The 22172-nt window shown below is 43.1% G+C and overlaps 1 protein-coding gene and 6 non-coding genes across 7 annotated transcripts; 1 reads left to right on the forward strand and 6 right to left on the reverse strand.

Annotated features, from left to right (window-relative positions):
• Window positions 1-2179: 2179 nt before the first annotated feature.
• On the forward strand, window positions 2180-8014 carry rrp36 (ribosomal RNA processing 36). The gene is made up of 8 exons (XM_026360916.1): window positions 2180-2289; window positions 5391-5785; window positions 5865-5997; window positions 6076-6142; window positions 6237-6341; window positions 6435-6512; window positions 7006-7123; window positions 7485-8014. Exons 2-8 carry the CDS (start codon window positions 5410-5412, stop codon window positions 7634-7636), a joined length of 1029 nt encoding a protein of 342 aa, XP_026216701.1. The 5' UTR covers window positions 2180-2289; window positions 5391-5409; the 3' UTR covers window positions 7637-8014.
• Window positions 8015-17880: 9866 nt separating this feature from the next.
• trnal-aag lies at window positions 17881-17952 on the reverse strand. The gene has a single exon. It is a non-coding gene; the product is annotated as a tRNA-Leu (tRNA).
• A 690-nt stretch (window positions 17953-18642) lies between these two features.
• Window positions 18643-18714, reverse strand: trnap-ugg. The gene has a single exon. It is a non-coding gene; the product is annotated as a tRNA-Pro (tRNA).
• A 599-nt stretch (window positions 18715-19313) lies between these two features.
• trnap-agg lies at window positions 19314-19385 on the reverse strand. Its single transcript has one exon. It is a non-coding gene; the product is annotated as a tRNA-Pro (tRNA).
• Window positions 19386-20076: 691 nt separating this feature from the next.
• Window positions 20077-20148, reverse strand: trnap-ugg. Its single transcript has one exon. It is a non-coding gene; the product is annotated as a tRNA-Pro (tRNA).
• Window positions 20149-20747: 599 nt separating this feature from the next.
• trnap-agg lies at window positions 20748-20819 on the reverse strand. Its single transcript has one exon. It is a non-coding gene; the product is annotated as a tRNA-Pro (tRNA).
• Window positions 20820-21510: 691 nt separating this feature from the next.
• trnap-ugg lies at window positions 21511-21582 on the reverse strand. Its single transcript has one exon. It is a non-coding gene; the product is annotated as a tRNA-Pro (tRNA).
• Between the last annotated feature and the right edge of the window lie 590 nt (window positions 21583-22172).

The raw sequence follows: 22172 nt of genomic DNA on the forward strand, positions 1-22172 counted from the left end.
AATAGAATAATCATGTTTAAATTCCTACTGATATTTGGGGGATGTGTGGATTAGTTCTTAAGCAGTTAACAAAACAGTCACTAAAACTGGGAAATACATAAATCTAAATCAAACTAAACTTTCAGTACATCTGCACACAGTCATTCAATGATCAAATATCATTAAATACCCTCAGTGTTTGTCTGTCTGCACGTTTTTATTATAAAACACCAAAAGTAATTACTTAACTTTCACTTTTTGCAAGCTAGGGTTAAATGCATCTTTAATTTACCTTATCTAAAAATGTCTACCTCTAATCATAGGAGAGAATAATATCACAGCAGCTGCAAAGTTAATAGTTATTCTCGTTTACTTATATTTCCCTCTGTGATTAACATCCTACGTACTTGACACTAACTACTGCCCAGCTCGTCCCAACACAAAATAAACCAAAGCTCAACAAATCTGAGAACGAGCAGCCCTGCTCTTATTCTGACGGCGGATTTTTCCATGTTCCGGTTGGAACGTGCTACTTGACCACCGGGGTCTCCTGGCAACGGGAGGAAACTCCTCCTCTTTTGTCCCGTGTGTGGACCCCTCCCTCAGAGTCAGGAAGGAACAAACCGGAGCTGAACATGAGGAGATCTGATCCAGCACTTTATCATCAGGATGATAACAGTTATCATCCTGATTAGAATAAAAAGAAAAGACAAACATACAAACATTACATAAGAGTGAATGAACTAAACACGTCAGATTTTCTATCACTGTGACCTGTGACCTGTGAACTTCAGTCCATGATCTGCACAGATGAACTGAAGGAAAAACTCAAGTGGAGACAGCTGCAGTACAGATGTGGTAGAACATCACTGGGAAGAAACCAGCATCACGTGTCACTGACGACAAAGGATTTGGAACACAAAAACAAAAGTGATCATTTAGTTCATGATTATTTTTTTATGCAGATCCTTTTTTTCATTAAAAGATTAAAGACTTAACTTTAGATTAAAGCTCACACTACACTTCCATCCATTGCGGTGACACACAGATATTAACAGGCGTCACTTGTTTCCTCCCAACCATCCCTGATGAAACATTTTTAGACATGGCTGCTTTAACCTCCTACCAACTAATATACTGTTTAAACCAAACCAGTCTCCAGTTTAATTAATTGGTCATTAGAACTGTTTTGACAGGTGAGTGATCATTCCCACCTTTACTCCTGTGGACTCATCTTCCACTGTTTCTCACTGGCATTAAGCACAACAAAACTTACTAACAGGTCAATTTTCCTGTTAATAGAGGCATTTTGATTTTAAATCACTGTCTTTGAATTTGTTGCCCAACAGTGTTCAGCATTTGAGTCTTTAATTGAAGATGGGTGTACCTGCTGAAAAGCTGAAGTGCAGTACAAAAGAATCAAGAATATGTAGCTTTATTTTAGGATCAAGTACATGTTCTGTGAAATAAAAGCCTGCTAATGTATAAAAATGAATTTCATACCCAACAAGCTTGGATCGCTCAACACAGAGGAAACAGTCCTATTTAATATGCAACATTGCCTATATGTTCAAAGACTTAAAGAAAACACAACACAAAGCTCACATCAACCAACAAACGCAAAAAATCTTTTCAAGTCTAACTTTATTGACTGCACCAGACGCAGAAAGCAGTGCAGCTTGTGAATAACTCTAGAGCACATAAAATACATACATTTTCATTTACGTAATCAACAGACCAGATTTGACTGATGTATTTTTAAAACTTGCAGTTTTAAATTATTCTATATATTCAGTTTACCTGTGAACTCAAAGTAGTGACATTGGCATCAAAGTTATGCGATCGCAGAAATAACACTCACACTTTATAATTTAAAGGTCAGCAAAGACATTTATTGAAGAAAATTGCAAAAGAGCTGAGAAAATTAAACAAATTGTTTATAAATGAAGTATTAGCTGTGTCGGACCAGCAGAGAGCAGCACCGCACAGGACAGTCTGTTTGGAAAAGGAAGTAACATTTCAAAGTATTTTTGTCTCCAAAATAAGTACATATGGACAGAAAAACGTCAACAAAAATAGCAAAGTGTGCGACCGGAAGTGATCCAACAGAGAGAAGATTGTGTTCAGACATGATCCAAAGTTTCTAGGAGCAGATTTGGTCCTTTATCTGGTCCCAGATCATTGAACAACCCAGCAGGACTTTTATTCTGAAACAGGAAGTGCTTTATTACCTCTGAGTGACGCAGCCGTGGACACACGTGGATAATGGAACCCAGAAAAACAGGACTTTAACAACTGCTTTATTTCCAGGTTTGTGCAAATATATTTATTCCAAACCGCGGAAACACAAACAAACATGTCAGCTAGCTTCTCATTAGTCTGTTTACTACCATCACCACGTACTGAGGGGGAGGTTGAGACAGGTTGAATTGAAAATCCGCCGGTTTTATTTTGAAGGTATATTCTTAACCAGTCCTCATAATGTGAACTACTACATTTTCTAACGACCTCGTGGTCAATTCGGCCTGTAAATAACACCAACATAACGACAGTACAACATCAAAGTTAACGTTTCCATTAGTCGATGCCACCTCATACTTTAGAAACAGCCTCACTGACATAGTGGAAATGAATCAACAAAGAATCATAATGATTAATAAAACAACATTTTTATACTAAAGAGAGCCTGTTCATGTGCAAACTTCAGCAGATGTTCGTGTTTTCATGGAGTTTGGTTTACAAGAGGAATGCAGCCATTGTTAGCTTGTATTTAAAAGTAGATAGTTCAGTGTCGTCAGTAATTAGAATAATAAATCAAACACACTTAATGTCATTAAATCAGTGAATTTGGACTTTTTAGATAATTAACGTGCAGCAGCCTGTTAGCTGACGGGCTAACGACGGACGTTTGATTAATTCCTCACTTTACAAAGTTGTTTGTTGTGTATATATTGGAAATACGAACCCACCAAAAGACAGATGAACTTCTCGGCTACAAGTCGGAAGAAATCAAATCGATGGAATCTGAATGTATATCGACAAAAAGTGGAGTTATATTATATATTGACGGAGTGACGGTGAATTTGATCAAACGGAAACAAAATCCAAGATGGCGGCTTGGACTCTTCTTCTGTTATAGTCGGTGCTTAGTGCTGCCGCCAATGGCGGGAAAAACAAACCTGTCTGTCTGTCTGCACGAGGAGCTGTCTGTCTGTCTGCACGAGGAGCTGTCTGTCTGTCTGTACGAGGAGCTGTCTGTCTGTCTGCACGAGGAGCTGTCTGTCTGTCTGCACGAGGAGCTGTCTGTCTGTCTGCACGAGGAGCTGTCTGTCTGTCTGTACGAGGAGCTGTCTGTCTGCACGAGGAGCTGTCTGTCTGTCTGCACGAGGAGCTGACTGTCTGTCTGTCTGCACGAGGAGCTGACTGTCTGTCTGTCTGCACGAGGAGCTGTCTGTCTGTCTGCACGAGGAGCTGTCTGTCTGCACGAGGAGCTGTCTGTCTGTCTGCACGAGGAGCTGACTGTCTGTCTGTCTGCACGAGGAGCTGACTGTCTGTCTGCACGAGGAGCTGTCTGTCTGTCTGCACCAGGAGCTGTCTGTCTGTCTGCACGAGGAGCTGTCTGTCTGTCTGCACGAGGAGCTGTCTGTCTGCACGAGGAGCTGTCTGTCTGTCTGCACGAGGAGCTGTCTGTCTGTCTGTCTGCACGAGGAGCTGTCTGTCTGTCTGCACGAGGAGCTGTCTGTCTGTCTGCACGAGGAGCTGTCTGTCTGCACGAGGAGCTGTCTGTCTGTCTGCACGAGGAGCTGTCTGTCTGTCTGTCTGCACGAGGAGCTGTCTGTCTGTCTGCACGAGGAGCTGTCTGTCTGCACGAGGAGCTGTCTGTCTGTCTGCACGAGGAGCTGACTGTCTGTCTGCACGAGGAGCTGACTGTCTGTCTGCACGAGGAGCTGTCTGTCTGTCTGCACCAGGAGCTGTCTGTCTGTCTGCACGAGGAGCTGTCTGTCTGTCTGCACGAGGAGCTGTCTGTCTGTCTGTTTGTACGAGGAGCTGTCTGTCTGTCTGTCTGTCTGTTTGTACGAGGAGCTGTCTGTCTGTCTGTTTGTACGAGGAGCTGTCTGTCTGTCTGTCTGTCTGTTTGTACGAGGAGCTGTCTGTCTGTCTGTTTGTACGAGGAGCTGTCTGTCTGTCTGTCTGTCTGTTTGTACGAGGAGCTGTCTGTCTGTCTGCACGAGGAGCTGTCTGTCTGTCTGCACGAGGAGCTGTCTGTCTGCACGAGGAGCTGTCTGTCTGCACGAGGAGCTGTCTGTCTGTCTGTCTGTCTGTCTGCACGAGGAGCTGTCTGTCTGCACGAGGAGCTGCCTGTCTGTCTGTCTGTCTGTCTGCACGAGGAGCTGTCTGTCTGTCTGCACGAGGAGCTGTCTGTCTGTCTGCACGAGGAGCTGTCTGTCTGTCTGCACCAGGAGCTGTCTGTCTGTCTGCACGAGGAGCTGTCTGTCTGTCTACACGAGGAGCTGTCTGTCTGTCTGTACAGCGAGCTGTCTGTCTGCACGAGGAGCTGTCTGTCTGTCTGTACAGCGAGCTGTCTGTCTGCACGAGGAGCTGTCTGTCTGTCTGCACGAGGAGCTGTCTGTCTGTCTGCACGAGGAGCTGTCTGTCTGCACGAGGAGCTGTCTGTCTGCACGAGGAGCTGTCTGTCTGTTTGCACGAGGAGCTGTCTGTCTGTCTGTACGAGGAGCTGTCTGTCTGTCTGTCTGTTTGTACGAGGAGCTGTCTGTCTGTCTGTACGAGGAGCTGTCTGTCTGTCTGTCTGTTTGTACGAGGAGCTGTCTGTCTGTCTGTCTGTCTGTTTGTACGAGGAGCTGTCTGTCTGTCTGTTTGTACGAGGAGCTGTCTGTCTGTCTGTCTGTCTGTTTGTACGAGGAGCTGTCTGTCTGTCTGTTTGTACGAGGAGCTGTCTGTCTGTCTGTTTGTATGAGGAGCTGTCTGTCTGTCTGTACAGCGAGCTGTCTGTCTGTCTGTCTGTCTGTTTGTACGAGGAGCTGTCTGTCTGTCTGTTTGTACGAGGAGCTGTCTGTCTGTACAGCGAGCTGTCTGTCTGCACGAGGAGCTGTCTGTCTGTCAGCAGCTTCTGTTGTGTGCTGCGTTCAGGGACGGTGTAGCGTGTAGGTCATCTGCTTTGTGAGAAGAATCCCTCAATCCGACAAAACAAAAACCAGGTACAAGCTGAACTGTGGCTCAAATCGAGCTGAACCGTCCTGTGGAACATTTAACTAACGTGATAAGAAGCTCGGCTGCCCCCGTTTTTATCATTGGTTTCCTAAGTAACTCGGGTAAAACCTTCGTCAGCCACTGAGCAAACATCCTGTTTTGGGCCATCAACATTTCTAACGTCTTCCTTTGGTTTCCAACAGCTGAACTACAAAATCCAAGATGAAGGGGAAAGAGAAGCAGCGACTGAAGCTGGCAGTATCGAAGAAGACGACGACAGCGAGCAGCAGCGATGATGAAGACTCTGATGTGGAGAAGAACTTTGCTCTGCTCACAGGGAAACAAAGACGAGGAGGGACTGAGGACGGAGAGCAGTACCACAGAGGGGAGGAGGAGGAATTCAGCGAAGAACAAGATGACGGTGATGAAGATGAGGACGGATCAGATGGTGGTGAGGGTGAGTCTGATGGTGAAGAAGAGGAAGATGTTGAGGGAGACAAAGAAGATGAAGAAGATGGCGATGAGGATGGTGAGGATGAAGACCCAGAGGATGTTGGTGGCAGCAGTGAGCTCCACACGAGAGAAGACATTAAAAAAGGTGGGTGGTGTCTCTGTGGTCTCCTGGTTAGCAGCAGTTATCAGTGGTTTTCTATCTCTCTGTCCTCGTGTCTTTGCAGAACTGTCCAACATGTCCTTCGAAGACATCGTGAAGCTGCAGAGCAAAGTGGGAACCAAAGTTTACAACGAGGTCGCCTACGGCAACAACAAGAAGCAGGAGACCAGCAAGAAGAAACGTCTGAACAAGAACAGGTGAGCTGCTACCTGCCCAGCCAGCTGCTGCGCCGTCTATCGTCGCTCATTCTTTACGTTGTACCTTTGTGATTTCAGGCCGGTGGAGATTTCAGCCAAGAAACCAGCACCGTACCTGCGTCAGGTCGTCCACGTCAGGAAACCAGTGAGTGATGGAGAACCCGTAGTGTCCTTTAGAATCCTTCAGTCTGCTGGAGTGAATTGAAATGAATCAGTTTGACTTGTTTTTTGTACCGTAGACACTGAGAGATCCACGATTTGATGACCTGTCCGGAGAATACAAGCCTGAGATTTTTGAGAAGACGTATAAATTCATTAATGACATCAAGCTCAGAGAGAAAGAGGTTTGGATCAGACCGGAGTTAGAACCTGAAGCAGAAACAGTTTGAGTCGTGATGTTGGACTGAAAAATAAGTTATTATGTTGTCCGTCTGCAGATCATCAAGAAGCAGCTGAAAAAGAAGAAGAGCAACAACGAGAGGAAGGAGAAACTGCAGCTCCTCCTGAAGAGGATGGTGAGTCTGATGTGTGACACAGGAAACAACGTGAACATCGCTTCATTTGTGCAGCGTGTCCTGCTGAGTCGACAGAGCCAGTACACAGGAAGAGAAACGGACCTGGTGTCATTTACGGCTTCTTTTAGACATAAATATATGTAGACACTGCCACCTGCTGGTGTTTCTGGCCTTAAACCCTCCTTCCTCATGACAGTTCCTCATTTAGTGTCATTAAGTACCAAAAATCCACAGCCTGAGCAGAAAAGTAGACAATAAACAAAATATACATTTAAGGCAACGTGGGCTTAATCCCCCGAGGGGGAAAATCAGGCGCTGCAGCAGCAACGTAACAAAGCAGAACAGAATTTAACTGTTATTGTACAAAAAGACAGAAAGACGACGGCTCCTGTTTAGGTCTCAGTTTAAACCTCACTGAACACAAACGGGGAAGTTTGAGTGACAGGTTTCCTTTACACAGTGTTTTCAATGTGTGACCTGTGACCTTCTGCAGGAGAACCAGGAGCGAGCGAGGCTGACCCGAGAGCAGCAGAGAGAGAGAGAGCAGCAGTTCAAGCGGCAGCAGAGAGAGCGAGCCAATCAGGGCGTTCGACCATTTTTCCTAAAGAAATGTAAGAACTGGACGTCTGGTTTCTAGCCTTCAGTCTGCGGCTGACCCTAGTGTTACAATGAGTTCCATTTAATTGAATAATGAAATTCAAGCTTTAATATTTGATGAAATGCATCATTTTTCAAGTAGAAACAACATATTTTCTATTTTAAATCACTGTACACTGAATATTTGGGAGTCACATTAGATTAAATTTGACTCCTACACTCTGGGACACACAGTTTTTGCTGTTTCTTGACTGTTAAAATCACTAAATATTATTATTAATGACAGTTTTACATTTAATAGGTCCAAAGTAAATTTGGATTAAAGGTACATTTTTATTTTTATTGAGTTAATATATGTACTTTGACGTTTTCCAGCTGAGAAGAAGAAGCTGCAGCTCGCTGAAAAATACCAGGAGCTGAAGAAGAGCGGCAAACTGGAGAACTTCCTGAGCAAGAAGAGAAAGAGGAACGCCGTGAAGGATCGCAGGAAGCTGCCGAAGCAGCTGCAGAATCAGAAGGCTGCGTGAGGCGTTCGATGACCCGAAACACCTGAAGACGAACCTGCCGTGAGCTGGACAGTTGGTCAGTCAGAACAGTCGAGCTGAAGGAGCCGCAGTGAGTTGGACTTCATGGACTGAAGGTTCATCAGTGTTTGACTTCAACGTGTAGTCACAGCTAGGACCGACCATGACCTGATAAAGTGTCTTTTATAACCTACAATATGATATGAAGAGATACGAACATTTAAACAAATTCAAAATCCATCTGTTTGCTTTACTGACTAAAACCTGACTAAAAGTTTGATGTTACTGCATGTAACATGTACATTTCACAGATATGAACTGAAACCAGTGATTTCCTGGAATAAAAAAAAAATCATCATTAAATCAAATCTTTAAGGTTAATTCTGAAACTGATTTATGTTGTTTTTGTTGTTTTGTTTTTAATAAACACAGATTTGTATGTTGTCCAGTTGAATCCAAAACATTTAAAACAGCATAACATGAGACAAACAGTGAATAATATCTAGAACAAACCTACATGAGTCTGATTTACCCAGAATTCACAGATAAATAGAATCAGGTTTGTGTTTGAAAGGTTTGCAAATAGTGTAATGTAGAATTAAAACCAGCAGATGGAGCTACAGAACAGAAGAGATGGTCTGAAACAGATTTTATAAAGAAGCAAGAGCAACAGAAATAAAACCATCTTTTAAGAACAAAATGTTCTAAAACAAAAGCATGTGAACCATGTTTAATTCAGCTGCAGCTTCGTTCCAACAGCTGTGACGATGAAACAAGAGGCAGCTTTTACTTTAGTGTGTTCACACGGGAAACGTGACTAATTCCAGTTTATTCAGAGCAACACACAAAGGAGGTGGAGGAGCTGTGAACACACTGAAAACCAGTCAACGAGTATGAAACTGAATAACGCTGATCAATAACAAATTGATCAAACTTTGATCCTTTCAGGAAATACAGCGTCTCTAATACTACTAATAACTTTAAAGTAACGCAGTAATAACTTTAGCAATTCCTAATTGAACCAGACAAACGATAGATGAGCTGCTGGTCAGGTTGGTCCAGCAGTAACTCATCATTAGTAAGAATGACCTCAAATAGAAACCTGACCACACGAGTCAAAACCTTGATGAACATCAAACCTTTACACAAAGCTGAACACAGCAGCTCAAAAACTTTATGAATGGAAAAACGTGTTTAATCTGATAAAACTAACTCGTGTTACGTGTTTAGTGATTCATGAGATTTTTACTGGACATTAGAAATATAAAGATTTGGAGAGTTTTAACTTCAAACTTCACTTCACGTCCACTCTGCTGACTGGAAATGTTCCAATTAATGTGAAACATTTAACAAATCCACTCGTTTTAAGAATCTTCACAAAACCTAAAAAGAAGCCACAATAGCTGCAGAACACAGTAAATCAACAGGTTTCATCTGCCGGCAGAGTCTGTTTTCTTTTTCTTAGTTTGTCTCCGTCTCCTGTTCTGGTCTCTGGTGTCTCTAAAAGTCAGTCAGCAGCGTGTGACGAGAACACGGCGCTAAATGCTTTTCACCACTCCTGTTTCCACTCTGACAGGTGGCATTCACCCATCAGAGCTGCTCTCCTCGAGTCCCCACAGTAGGACAATGGAGGACAAGGTGGGGGCCCACACATGGGGGAGAGGGCACAATAATACAGGGTCTTATATTCATGAGCTAATACGACCCATTCAGCTCCCAAACAACCTCAGCTCGACTCCCCCAATTTCTCTTTTGTGTTGCTGCTGCTTGAAAAGTGTCAGTGTGCAGCTTCAATGGAGCGTGTGTGAAATGTTTCCTAACATCAGGTTTTAAGAAGCTTCGGACAATTTCATCCAGTCTCGTACCGACTGAACAGGTTTCTGTCTGTCTGTTTTCAAACCATTTCCAAATGTCACTGCTGGTGTTTTTTATCTACAGTAATAAAAAATGATGCCTGTAATTCATCCTTTAAGATGATGAGACAAACATAAAACTGCAGAATATTAAAAGATTCCAAATCAAATTAAAGCAGTTAGTCGTATTATTACTATAAGCTACTATATTTAGCTAAAGTTTTCTTTCTCTGAAACTGCAGTTGCTCAAACAGGGTGGATTTCATCGATGGGGGGCGAGTGCAAGATGAAGAGTTTCATTGTTCTGACTTTAAATGGTCTCAACAGAAGGTGCACCAACTCCTCTTCATCTCCTCCCACTCCACCCCAGGTGAACACCCCCTCCACGGTTTCATTCTCTTCAGGTCCAAGAATAACGGACGCCCCTCCAGGACCGAACACAAACCTCCGCTCTTATTCCGATTCACGACCGCTGTAGTCGTCCATTGTTCCCAACGAGACCCTGCACGTCATGAATGGCCGATACACCGCTCATCGCTCCACGGTGAATCTGAGCTGAAGAAAAGGTGCCCGGAGAGGCAGTGACGGCCTCCATACAGCTCCCAGTGTGGAAACCATCTGTTCGCTGGGCCCCCTGCTCGCGCTGTGAATGGGATAATTGAGTGTGATAGAGAGCGGAGAATAGATCTCTCTGCTCCTGATTTGTATTCTTTAGAAAGAGCCAGGGGTTTCACACCACATCTGCCCCTCAGCTCCATTCAGCTCTATTCACTCTCCCATCAATTAGCACACTCAATTTAGCCCTCATAATCCCATTTCAGACACACAAGGACTCCATCGAAGGCCACGCCTGCCATGGACAAGTGGCCACAAATGAGACTTTAGTGACTGTTTTCTTTGGGAAGAGGGTAAACTGTGCAGATTGATGACACTTCACAAGAAGACTTGATGGTTGAAGAGCTGAGAGGAGCAGCAGCTGGTGCTGAGCTGCGTGAAGGAGCTAACTGCTCTATTTGTCGTCTGTTGTTCTGCCGATTAGGATCCGTCTTTTCACTGGAGAGGAACAATTAATAAGAGGAGGGTTGAAAAGAGACGACAAACTGTGCTAATGGACTAAAGGTCGACAGTTTCAGTGATGGTGCTGCCAGTTTAATCCTCATTAGTGCTGCATGAGGTTTAGGATGAGGTGTGAGCCACAGATACATCAGAGGAATTTAATAATGACTAATATTCATTGGGACCCTGGGCGTCCTGGGAGAATGAGTGCAGCTCTGAGTGACTTCTCTGTTCTATTCTTGGTTTTCCTGTAAAATGTGCATTTGTTGTTAGAAAAGAATAAATCAACATGAAACCAGAGAGCTGTGTGTTGTCAGATGTCAAAGGCACTGAGCCGACACAGGACAGACAATTTGTGAAGACTTCAAACAGAAAGAGACCACCGGTGTTCTGAACGACGGGTCGGCCAAGGAAGAAACAACAGCTGATCACAGAGGCAGCAAGTAGCATGTAACATCTACAGCAGAAGAGATAGATAGATGAATAGATGAATAGATGAATAGATGAATAGATGAATAGATGGATAGATGGACAGATGGACAGATAGGTAGATAGACAGACAGACAGATAGACAGATAGAGAAACAGAACAAGACTGAAGGTGTTGGAAAACATCCCTAATAAGAAAGCGTCAGACAGGTCAGGTCAGATGTCCAACTATATACTAGATCTTACGCCTGCTGACGATCAGTGTAAACTACCCGACACATTCAGAAACACGTCCTGGAAAGAAGATAAATCAGTTTATAGGTTTAAGGAGGGAGAGCTTCACAAAATGATCCCAAACTGTGCTCCAGGGAAAACGAGGGCCCCCAGGGGAATTCTGGGTTCTATGAATATTCAGTACCGGTTTATTTCAGTCCCTCACATGTTCACTACCTCTCTGTCACGTTAGATTTAGTGATGATGTGGACAAAATGAGGCAGAAAACCAACTGATGAAGCTGTTGTGTTTTGGGTCATGAGGTGATGATGTCATGTTATTTTTTATGTCTAAACTCTTTATTTTAAAGGTGTTAAAATACAAAAGGCTCCGCACACAGAGTCCTGGGAAAAGACTTTAACACATCGTGTTAAAGCTCTATAATTGTTTTTATGGATTGCTTCTTGTAGCCATAATTGTTCACGACTCTATAAACGAGGTCCAGACGCTTCATTAGAAAGCTGAAAGCTCGTTTGAGCGTCTCGCTTGCTCCTCGACACAGTGTGTAAAACAAAGAAAGAAGCTGTTAAAGAGACATCAGTGTTGAAATGAAAACACATGTTGTTCTGAAGGAGTTTCTCAGCAGTCATCACTGTGGTGTTTTAGCTCCTAGAAGTCACCACCCATCCCAACAGAACACAGCTCGGTGGGGGCGGGGGTAGTTCTGCTGCTGCTGCTGCCTACTGTGCTACACTGATGTGTCCTGTTGCTGTTTAAACTGAACCTCGATGTGTGCCGCTTTGACCGTACGCCAGTCGATCATTAACAATGCCAGGTCTCCATCCACCTAAGACCAGAGCTTTGGTTTCATTTGCATTTGTCCAAGATGTGAGGTCGTTATATGAGAATGCAGGAGGCTGGAATTCATATGAAATGTCTTTGGTTAGTCGTCAAACACTGTTTAAAACCCGCGTATCTGATCATAGGAAGCACCTGGAGTGGCTCTTCTAAGCTACCATTGATGTAACTGATCAACCTCAGATGATCATCTAAAGTAATCCATCACACAGCACACTCCAGTCCAATCACAGACTTCTGGAAACTAAGACAGTTAACACAGTAATCATGTAAGACTGCTCAGCTCGGTTCCGTTCTGAGCGTTCTGAGCGAAACGTCTTGACAACATTTTTAAAAAGTCTTCAAAGATGTATATCCTTCTTCAGATTCTTGTCTAAGATGCTGTGGCTCCAACATTTGATGCATCACCTACTGATAACACAGATGTCACTCAGCTCTTAAACCCACTGAGTTTTATTGGACACATCTGGGAGCAAAATAAACTCTGGCCTCATCTTTTGTCTTTCACCAGTTAACAGTGTTTATAACTCCACCACCATGTTGAAACCTGCTGGTTCAGTTCATCAGAGTAACTTTGGTTCCCAGGTGTAAAGATTTCTAAAGATGTTAGAGCAGCTTCTGTGCTCAAAAGAACTTCTTCCACGCTGATGATGGGAATAATACACCCAACACCAGTTAGGCTGAATGTGAACGTGGTTTGTCCACAGCCACCGATAAGACCAGGGTACTGTTAGAGTTAGCTGATTGCTGATTTGTTGTAGCCGTTTCTGTTGTAGCTGACCACTTATTCGGTTGCTGGTACAAATCTTCAAGTCCAGTGTTTGCAGGTTTCAGCTAGTCGTACATGTGACCCTGTCTTCACTCAGCTGGTCTACGTCGCGGTCGCTCTGGTTAATAATTCAACCAGCTGAGGTTCTTGTGTTCTGGTTTTTTATTTTACATCATGGAAAAAAGGGGAAACTGGGTTAGAATTTTTGGACAGACTGGCTCTTTCCCCAGTTAATAAAACTGACTAAACCCTTTGGATGCAGATGCATCCGGTCCAGCAGGTAGCAGGCAGAGAGAGTAAGTATCGCTCCAGTTTCAAACGGATCCAGACATCAGTCTGAGGGAATGTGGGAATGAACGTCCTGACCTCTGTCGGTGTCGGTGCCTCCTCTAACTGCACAGAGACCACTTTCATGTTATTGTGGGATTCTAACCACAGCAGGATGTCAAAACAGAAGAGACATATTTCATTCCTTTTGTCTTGTTAAAGGCATCAACATTTTCCTTTCCAGAACATAACAGCATTTTTAACAGAAGTTCGACTCTGCAGCACTGCGTGGTCAGTGGAAACAGGGCGTGTCATCATTACAAATGAGCGAATGTTCTGCTTTGGCAGCATAAAAGACATTACTGGATATTAACAGAGTCATGGGAAACCCCTCGCCTCCCTCCAGTCGTCGTAAATTTTGTCCTTTATATGAATCTAAAAGTCAAAACTGAGTGAAGCTTTGTGCCTGATAAAACAAATAAGACAAAACTCCAGCTAATGATGGAGTTCGATAAATGAAATGCTGAACTCAATTATTTACTTAGTCTTGTTGTAGTCGAATCAATGTTTGAATAAGAAGAATCACCAAATTCTCAACAGCTCGACTGAACCTTTAGCTCAGCTCTGCTGCACTCGGACTGTTTATGACAAACCTGTGACTGTTCGAGGAGTGTCGATTGTAAATGTGTCAAATAAAATTAAAATGATCATTTACAGAGGAAATCACAGAAACACATCGAACAACAAGCGTCAGGCTTTTCTCCTGCTACCAGTAGCAACATTACTGTAATTTTAGTGGCATGTTATGCAGTAATATTACAATAATACCATTATGTGATAATGTTACTAATCGTTGTGCATTTTTCCACAGACCTCATTTTGGGAACTATTACATATGTGGTTGTGACCATAACAACTATGGTCTGGTAACATTTGATAAAAAAAAAAAAGATTTTAAAAAGTGCATTAGTGACTAATTTCCCTAGATCACTTTGTTAAATGATCAACAATAGTGTTCTACCAGTACTTGACATCCTGCTGATGTGTCCCAGTCAGTTTGTCACCTTACTGCCCAGATCCCAGTTTAACAAATGCAGTCATTTGTGTAAACAGGGAAGAGCAGTAAGGCGAACACATATCCCTGTAGGGCACTGGTGCTGACGGTCTTCTCTTGCTTTTAATCATTTCATGACCCCTCAGATGTACCTGATGATCATCTCTTAGTGGTTTCAGACCTAAGTCAGTCATTTCACTGCAGAACGAGTACTTTCATAATTCAAGAGCATTTTGCTGATAATATTTCTGAACTGTTAGAGAAGCAGGATCGTAAATACTTTGATGTGTAAGTCTGAACTGTTTAAACATCAGATTTCGAATTTCTTTAAACCCAAAAGCAAGAAGAGACTTCAGGGTTTATTAAAAGTCCAACTGAGCAGAAACCATATAGAAAAAGAGACTCACTTCCCTTCCGACAAACAGCTAAAGCTCATGATAAATCTGGAGACTTCCTCCCTCTCAGGAATTCACCTGGTAAAATGGTTGAGGCAGGAGCAAAAAGAAAAACCATCTTGTCCTGAGGGACGGACACAAGCTTCATTAGCTGTTCATCCAACAAATATTTGAGTCATGTCATTTTTTGGTCTTTTTTGAATATGTTTAAAGATGCAAAACAAAGTACGTGGAGTCCTAAAGGTGATGTTCATGGACAGTTGGACCTGCTTGAAGTTCTTAAAGATTTTTCACCCCTCAACAAAAAGTTTAATCAGTTCTTCATTTTTAAATAAAGGTGAGTCATCTACATCAAACTGGAATGACCTTTCCTCACCAGAGGATGTGGCCTATGATGCCACTGATCAGCCACATACAGCACAGTCCTGACATCCTTCAGTCTTCGACTCATGACCCTAAAGCTGGAGATATACGTTGACTCGACTACACAGGTCCACCCTTAACATTGTGCCCATTCGTAGCCGGCATTGATTGGATGTTTGTCAGAAATGAATCCTATGGATATAGATGCAGTCCAGCGTATAGACAAGTAGGACAGCACAAGATGACCTCATCTACAAAGTGGACATGACCTCAAAATTGGTAAGTGTCCAAAAAATTTAAAAAAGTTTTCTCCACAGCTACCCACATCCACGTTTTACCATTAATCTCGTTGCTGCCCTTTTCTCAGTCTCAACTTTAATCTCTGCTGCCCCGGCGCGTCTTTCTTGTGCAAACATGGAATTTCACAAATAAGAAAGTTTGTTGGTCAGGGATGATCAGGTTCTAGTCGGTTCACTCATGGCTGAACATAAATCCTCCAGACATAGAGGAAAGTACTCTAGGAACCATGTGAACAATGACGCCATTACCTACGTCTACATGTAAGTAATAGGAAGTATACCCCTAGCCAAAGAACACTTTCCTTTTAGGTTAGAGGTGAAACGACTTGAACTGAGCAGAACCTTTGGGACTTGGATGACAGATTCTCCGTAGACAAACCAGCTACTAAACTGAATTCTTCAGTGGTCTCTGCTCACAAATGTCTTTCCATGGGATTTGAAAGTGACCAATTCATTTTCAGCTCTTTGTTGTGTCTTTATTTGCAGAAACTCTAATTTCATTTTAAACTATTAGCACACTTTTCCCATTGGTCTCAGGTTTCCATGTGACATTTACAGTCTGACTCACATGTAACAGATGAACTGTGTTGCAGCAGCCAGGCACTCTGCTGAAGGTCAATCAGACAAAGGGAATATTTTCCTTTTACAATGTCATTTACTCAGTTTGTTTCTATATAGGGTTATAATGTGTGTCAAGAGCCTTATTCCCCTGTACACAGTTAAACAGCATTCCTTTAAACTACAAAGAGAGAAGTTGGTTAAACTCAACTTGTGGATGACCTCACCTGGGGGACTGAGAATCCAACAAAAGTTAGTCCCAAAGATGGAGGGAAGTGACCTTAAACGCACAGAGGCCTCCTCACATAGTGTTGGCCGTCAGCAATTACAAATGACCCCAAAACAAGAAAGAGCAGAGAAGGGTGATAAAAAGAGGCTGTAATACAAGTCAGATAAAATAAAAGTGAAACAACAGAAAATCACTTATTGTGGAGAAACAAACCAGCTAAAAGTCAACTACGAAAATTAAAACAAGAACGACCACTGGAGGAAATCTAAAGATAAACAGAGGGAGCAGTCAAGAACTAAATGACTAGAACATGGGTGGAACATTAGATGGAAAACCAAAAAAAACAAAGCTCACAACAAAAGCATTAGCATAAACATGTGCTGTTTATGTGTTTATGCAATAAAGACGTTTAAACTTGTTTTGGTTTTATTGAGGGAAAAAAAAAAAAAAAAGCTGCTACGACGTATGAATGAGTTTTTGATTTTGACTCCACACACTGTGCTGAACAGAAGCTGATCTCCTGTGTGTGTGTAAAGGTGAAACGATTACAATTGAAGTGAATGGAAAACGTGTTAGACAAAGAAGGAAATCCTCCAAAGAAAATTGCAATGGCAAAAAAATAAATAAAACAAAAAGAACCACATATTTGGGTCTGTTTGCACTGGTTCATTTAATTTGATCTTTCAATATGTTCAAACATGTTTCAGGCTGTAAATCTGCAGCTAGAAAAAAGTGCAGGATTTGGATTCTCTGACGGACGGTTCATGAGTTTTGTGCATGAAGCTGCACACGTAAACCCTGAAAACAGTTAAAACAAGGACTGGGAGTTAAAATAAATTGCACTGGACACAAAACCAAACAGTATGACAAGACAAACAGTAAAAGCCTGAGCTGTACGCTATGAGCAGGCTGAGCAGCAGGGGGCTGTGGTCTGCAGACTTATTAAATGTCTTTATGAGTCCAGGAGAAGGTTTTTAATCTCCAGAGTCAGTCGTCTGTTGCTGCATTCCCATGTGACTCTTTAAAAAGAATCACAACAAAAAAACACAACTCATTTTCTGAAGCCAGTGCACAGATACAATGTGCTGCTGCAGGGCACCATGTGACAACACGGGTGTTTATAGTCAGAAGCCACCAAGCACTTTGAAATAATCACCAAGTGATTTATAGCTGCACAGCATCCTTTTCCATGTTTTCCCATCCTCCTTTTGAAGCTGAATAGATATCTGTTTCTTTATCATTTCCAAATGAATCGTGAAGTGAAAACAGCTCTGCTCCCCTGCACTGTTTTTATTTATTGGAGCTGTTGATGCTGCCTTGAGTCTATAAGTGAAGCATTTTGCTTTATGCGATTCATTTTCCTATGTCATTTTCCTGTGTCTTATCACAGAGGCTGCATTTTCCATCAGTTTGAAGGAACTAGGACAGCGGTTTCCCCCTACTTCCAGGATTTGTACTAAGCTGGGCTACACAGCTTCTGAGCAATGGCTACATGAAATGTTGCTGAATTTGCGTCATATTTGGAGAACACAAACGTAATGGTTTGTTGAACTTTTGCATTCACTCACATTGCTAGAACACCACGACTGAGCTGGCATCTGATAACAAACCCATATGCATACCCGTAGAGCAGCAAGCTAAAACAGGGAGAGCCCCTTCCAAGCAACAATAGGGTTAAACAGTGTTGAATTCAATTGAAGGCGAAACAACTTTGGAAAAAGAAAACCATCTTTATGTTGTTGGCACTGATGCAATTGTACTTGCAGTTTCCCGAAGCTCCTTGTTTTTATGTATTACACAAAAGACATTTTGGCTAAGAAAAGACATGATACTATGTAGGTGAAGGGTGTCGGAAGCAGTTGGACATTGGATTAAAGACAAACCCAAGGATGAAGAGTTAGGGACGGACTCGTCCGGGATTTGAACCCGGGACCTCTCGCACCTTTAGCGAGAATCATACCCCTAGACCAACGAGCCAGGACGAAGGGTTGGGGGAGACAAAAAAAAAAAATTCAATAAAAATAAATAAAAGAACAAGCAAACAAACTAAATAGCTGTATGGCTGGCATCGCAGTGAGCGAACTGGGCTAGCAGTTTTTTCTTACCTTCAGCTTAGTTCCTGAGTAAGGTTAAAGTGGACCTGGATCCAAGGATCCCACCATGGCTTTCCATCAACAGCTTGGCTAGCACAAAGCCCATAGTGTTCTGATAGGAAAGGCAGAGATATTGTACCGTCATTGATGCGAGATGAAACTCGGTTGTGGACTTGGAACAACGGAGGTTGGTTCAGGTAGCCTACGTCAGCCTACTCCAGTGCTCTGTGTTAGAGTCTAAACAGCTCCTGGATGACACATCTTCATTTTCCTTGACAATCACTGACAGGCATAAAGCTACGTGAAAGTCATTTGGAGGATTAAATCCATGCTGGAAAAACTCCCATTGCACATATCACCAACAGTTGCTTTCTCTTTGAGTGCTGACAGGTTGGTAGGAGACTACGGCTATTGACCCACAACTAAGGACTCTCCTATCTGTGGAGTACGAGCAGACTGACATTCGTAGCCTCCTTCATTTTTGCTTCTTTGATGGAGACAAACAAATCAAGCATGCCTGGCAGGTAAGGTTTTTTTTGCAAGCAGCACTGTAATATGTAGGTAGGCAAAGCAGGGGCTCGTCCGGGATTTGAACCCGGGACCTCTCGCACCCAAAGCGAGAATCATACCCCTAGACCAACGAGCCCAGGCGAGCTCACGTCTCGCACAGCAAGAGTCGGCCTAAACAGTCTTAATATGAGTAACGTTAGAAAGACAAAGTCAATTACAGAGGCTGCATTTTCCATCAGTTTGAAGGAACTAGGACAGCGGTTTCCCCCTACTTCCAGGATTTGTACTAAGCTGGGCTACACAGCTTCTGAGCAATGGCTACATGAAATGTTGCTGAATTTGCGTCATATTTGGAGAACACAAACGTAATGGTTTGTTGAACTTTTGCATTCACTCACATTGCTAGAACACCACGACTGATCTGGCATCTGATAACAAACCTATATGCATACCCGTAGAGCAGCAAGCTAAAACAGGGAGAGCCCCTTCCAAGCAACAATTGGGTTAAACAGTGTTGAATTCAATTGAAGGCGAAACAACTTTGGAAAAAGAAAACCATCTTTATGTGGTTGGCACTGATGCAATTGTACTTGCAGTTTCCCGCAGCTCCTTGTTTTTATGTATTACACAAAAGACATTTTGGCTAAGAAAAGACATGATACTATGTAGGTGCAGGGTGTCGGAAGCAGTTGGACATTGGATTAAAGACAAACCCAAGGATGAAGAGTTAGGGACGGGCTCGTCCGGGATTTGAACCCGGGACCTCTCGCACCCTAAGCGAGAATCATACCCCTAGACCAACGAGCCAGGACGAAGGGTTGGGGGAGACAAAAAAAAAAAATTCAATAAAAATAAATAAAAGAACAAGCAAACAAACTAAATAGCTGTATGGCTGGCATCGCAGTGAGCGAACTGGGCTAGCAGTTTTTTCTTACCTTCAGCTTAGTTCCTGAGTAAGGTTAAAGTGGACCTGGATCCAAGGATCCCACCATGGCTTTCCATCAACAGCTTGGCTAGCACAAAGCCCATAGTGTTCTGATAGGAAAGGCAGAGATATTGTACCGTCATTGATGCCGAGATGAAACTCGGTTGTGGACTTGGAACAACGGAGGTTGGTTCAGGTAGCCTACGTCAGCCTACTCCAGTGCTCTGTGTTAGAGTCTAAACAGCTCCTGGATGACACATCTTCATTTTCCTTGACAATCACTGACAGGCATAAAGCTACGTGAAAGTCATTTGGAGGATTAAATCCATGCTGGAAAAACTCCCATTGCACATATCACCAACAGTTGCTTTCTCTTTGAGTGCTGACAGGTTGGTAGGAGACTACGGCTATTGACCCACAACTAAGGACTCTCCTATCTGTGGAGTACGAGCAGACTGACATTCGTAGCCTCCTTCATTTTTGCTTCTTTGATGGAGACAAACAAATCAAGCATGCCTGGCAGGTAAGGTTTTTTTTGCAAGCAGCACTGTAATATGTAGGTAGGCAAAGCAGGGGCTCGTCCGGGATTTGAACCCGGGACCTCTCGCACCCAAAGCGAGAATCATACCCCTAGACCAACGAGCCCAGGCGAGCTCACGTCTCGCACAGCAAGAGTCGGCCTAAACAGTCTTAATATGAGTAACGTTAGAAAGACAAAGTCAATTACAGAGGCTGCATTTTCCATCAGTTTGAAGGAACTAGGACAGCGGTTTCCCCCTACTTCCAGGATTTGTACTAAGCTGGGCTACACAGCTTCTGAGCAATGGCTACATGAAATGTTGCTGAATTTGCGTCATATTTGGAGAACACAAACGTAATGGTTTGTTGAACTTTTGCATTCACTCACATTGCTAGAACACCACGACTGATCTGGCATCTGATAACAAACCTATATGCATACCCGTAGAGCAGCAAGCTAAAACAGGGAGAGCCCCTTCCAAGCAACAATTGGGTTAAACAGTGTTGAATTCAATTGAAGGCGAAACAACTTTGGAAAAAGAAAACCATCTTTATGTGGTTGGCACTGATGCAATTGTACTTGCAGTTTCCCGCAGCTCCTTGTTTTTATGTATTACACAAAAGACATTTTGGCTAAGAAAAGACATGATACTATGTAGGTGCAGGGTGTCGGAAGCAGTTGGACATTGGATTAAAGACAAACCCAAGGATGAAGAGTTAGGGACGGGCTCGTCCGGGATTTGAACCCGGGACCTCTCGCACCCTAAGCGAGAATCATACCCCTAGACCAACGAGCCAGGACGAAGGGTTGGGGGAGACAAAAAAAAAAAATTCAATAAAAATAAATAAAAGAACAAGCAAACAAACTAAATAGCTGTATGGCTGGCATCGCAGTGAGCGAACTGGGCTAGCAGTTTTTTCTTACCTTCAGCTTAGTTCCTGAGTAAGGTTAAAGTGGACCTGGATCCAAGGATCCCACCATGGCTTTCCATCAACAGCTTGGCTAGCACAAAGCCCATAGTGTTCTGATAGGAAAGGCAGAGATATTGTACCGTCATTGATGCCGAGATGAAACTCGGTTGTGGACTTGGAACAACGGAGGTTGGTTCAGGTAGCCTACGTCAGCCTACTCCAGTGCTCTGTGTTAGAGTCTAAACAGCTCCTGGATGACACATCTTCATTTTCCTTGACAATCACTGACAGGCATAAAGCTACGTGAAAGTCATTTGGAGGATTAAATCCATGCTGGAAAAACTCCCATTGCACATATCACCAACAGTTGCTTTCTCTTTGAGTGCTGACAGGTTGGTAGGAGACTACGGCTATTGACCCACAACTAAGGACTCTCCTATCTGTGGAGTACGAGCAGACTGACATTCGTAGCCTCCTTCATTTTTGCTTCTTTGATGGAGACAAACAAATCAAGCATGCCTGGCAGGTAAGGTTTTTTTTGCAAGCAGCACTGTAATATGTAGGTAGGCAAAGCAGGGGCTCGTCCGGGATTTGAACCCGGGACCTCTCGCACCCAAAGCGAGAATCATACCCCTAGACCAACGAGCCCAGGCGAGCTCACGTCTCGCACAGCAAGAGTCGGCCTAAACAGTCTTAATATGAGTAACGTTAGAAAGACAAAGTCAATTACAGAGGCTGCATTTTCCATCAGTTTGAAGGAACTAGGACAGCGGTTTCCCCCTACTTCCAGGATTTGTACTAAGCTGGGCTACACAGCTTCTGAGCAATGGCTACATGAAATGTTGCTGAATTTGCGTCATATTTGGAGAACACAAACGTAATGGTTTGTTGAACTTTTGCATTCACTCACATTGCTAGAACACCACGACTGATCTGGCATCTGATAACAAACCTATATGCATACCCGTAGAGCAGCAAGCTAAAACAGGGAGAGCCCCTTCCAAGCAACAATTGGGTTAAACAGTGTTGAATTCAATTGAAGGCGAAACAACTTTGGAAAAAGAAAACCATCTTTATGTGGTTGGCACTGATGCAATTGTACTTGCAGTTTCCCGCAGCTCCTTGTTTTTATGTATTACACAAAAGACATTTTGGCTAAGAAAAGACATGATACTATGTAGGTGCAGGGTGTCGGAAGCAGTTGGACATTGGATTAAAGAAAAACCCAAGGATGAAGA

This window comes from Anabas testudineus, chromosome 1 (assembly GCF_900324465.2).
Source record: "Anabas testudineus chromosome 1, fAnaTes1.2, whole genome shotgun sequence".
Lineage (NCBI taxonomy): Eukaryota > Metazoa > Chordata > Actinopteri > Anabantiformes > Anabantidae > Anabas > Anabas testudineus.

Coding starts and splice junctions, on each gene's coding strand:
- rrp36 (XM_026360916.1), top strand. CDS start 5,410: ATGAAGGGGAAAGAGAAGCAGCGACTGAAGCTGGCAGTATCGAAGAAG. Junction 6,513..7,005: donor AGCTCCTCCTGAAGAGGATG/GTGAGTCTGATG, acceptor GACCTTCTGCAG/GAGAACCAGGAGCGAGCGAG. Junction 7,124..7,484: donor ACCATTTTTCCTAAAGAAAT/GTAAGAACTGGA, acceptor GACGTTTTCCAG/CTGAGAAGAAGAAGCTGCAG.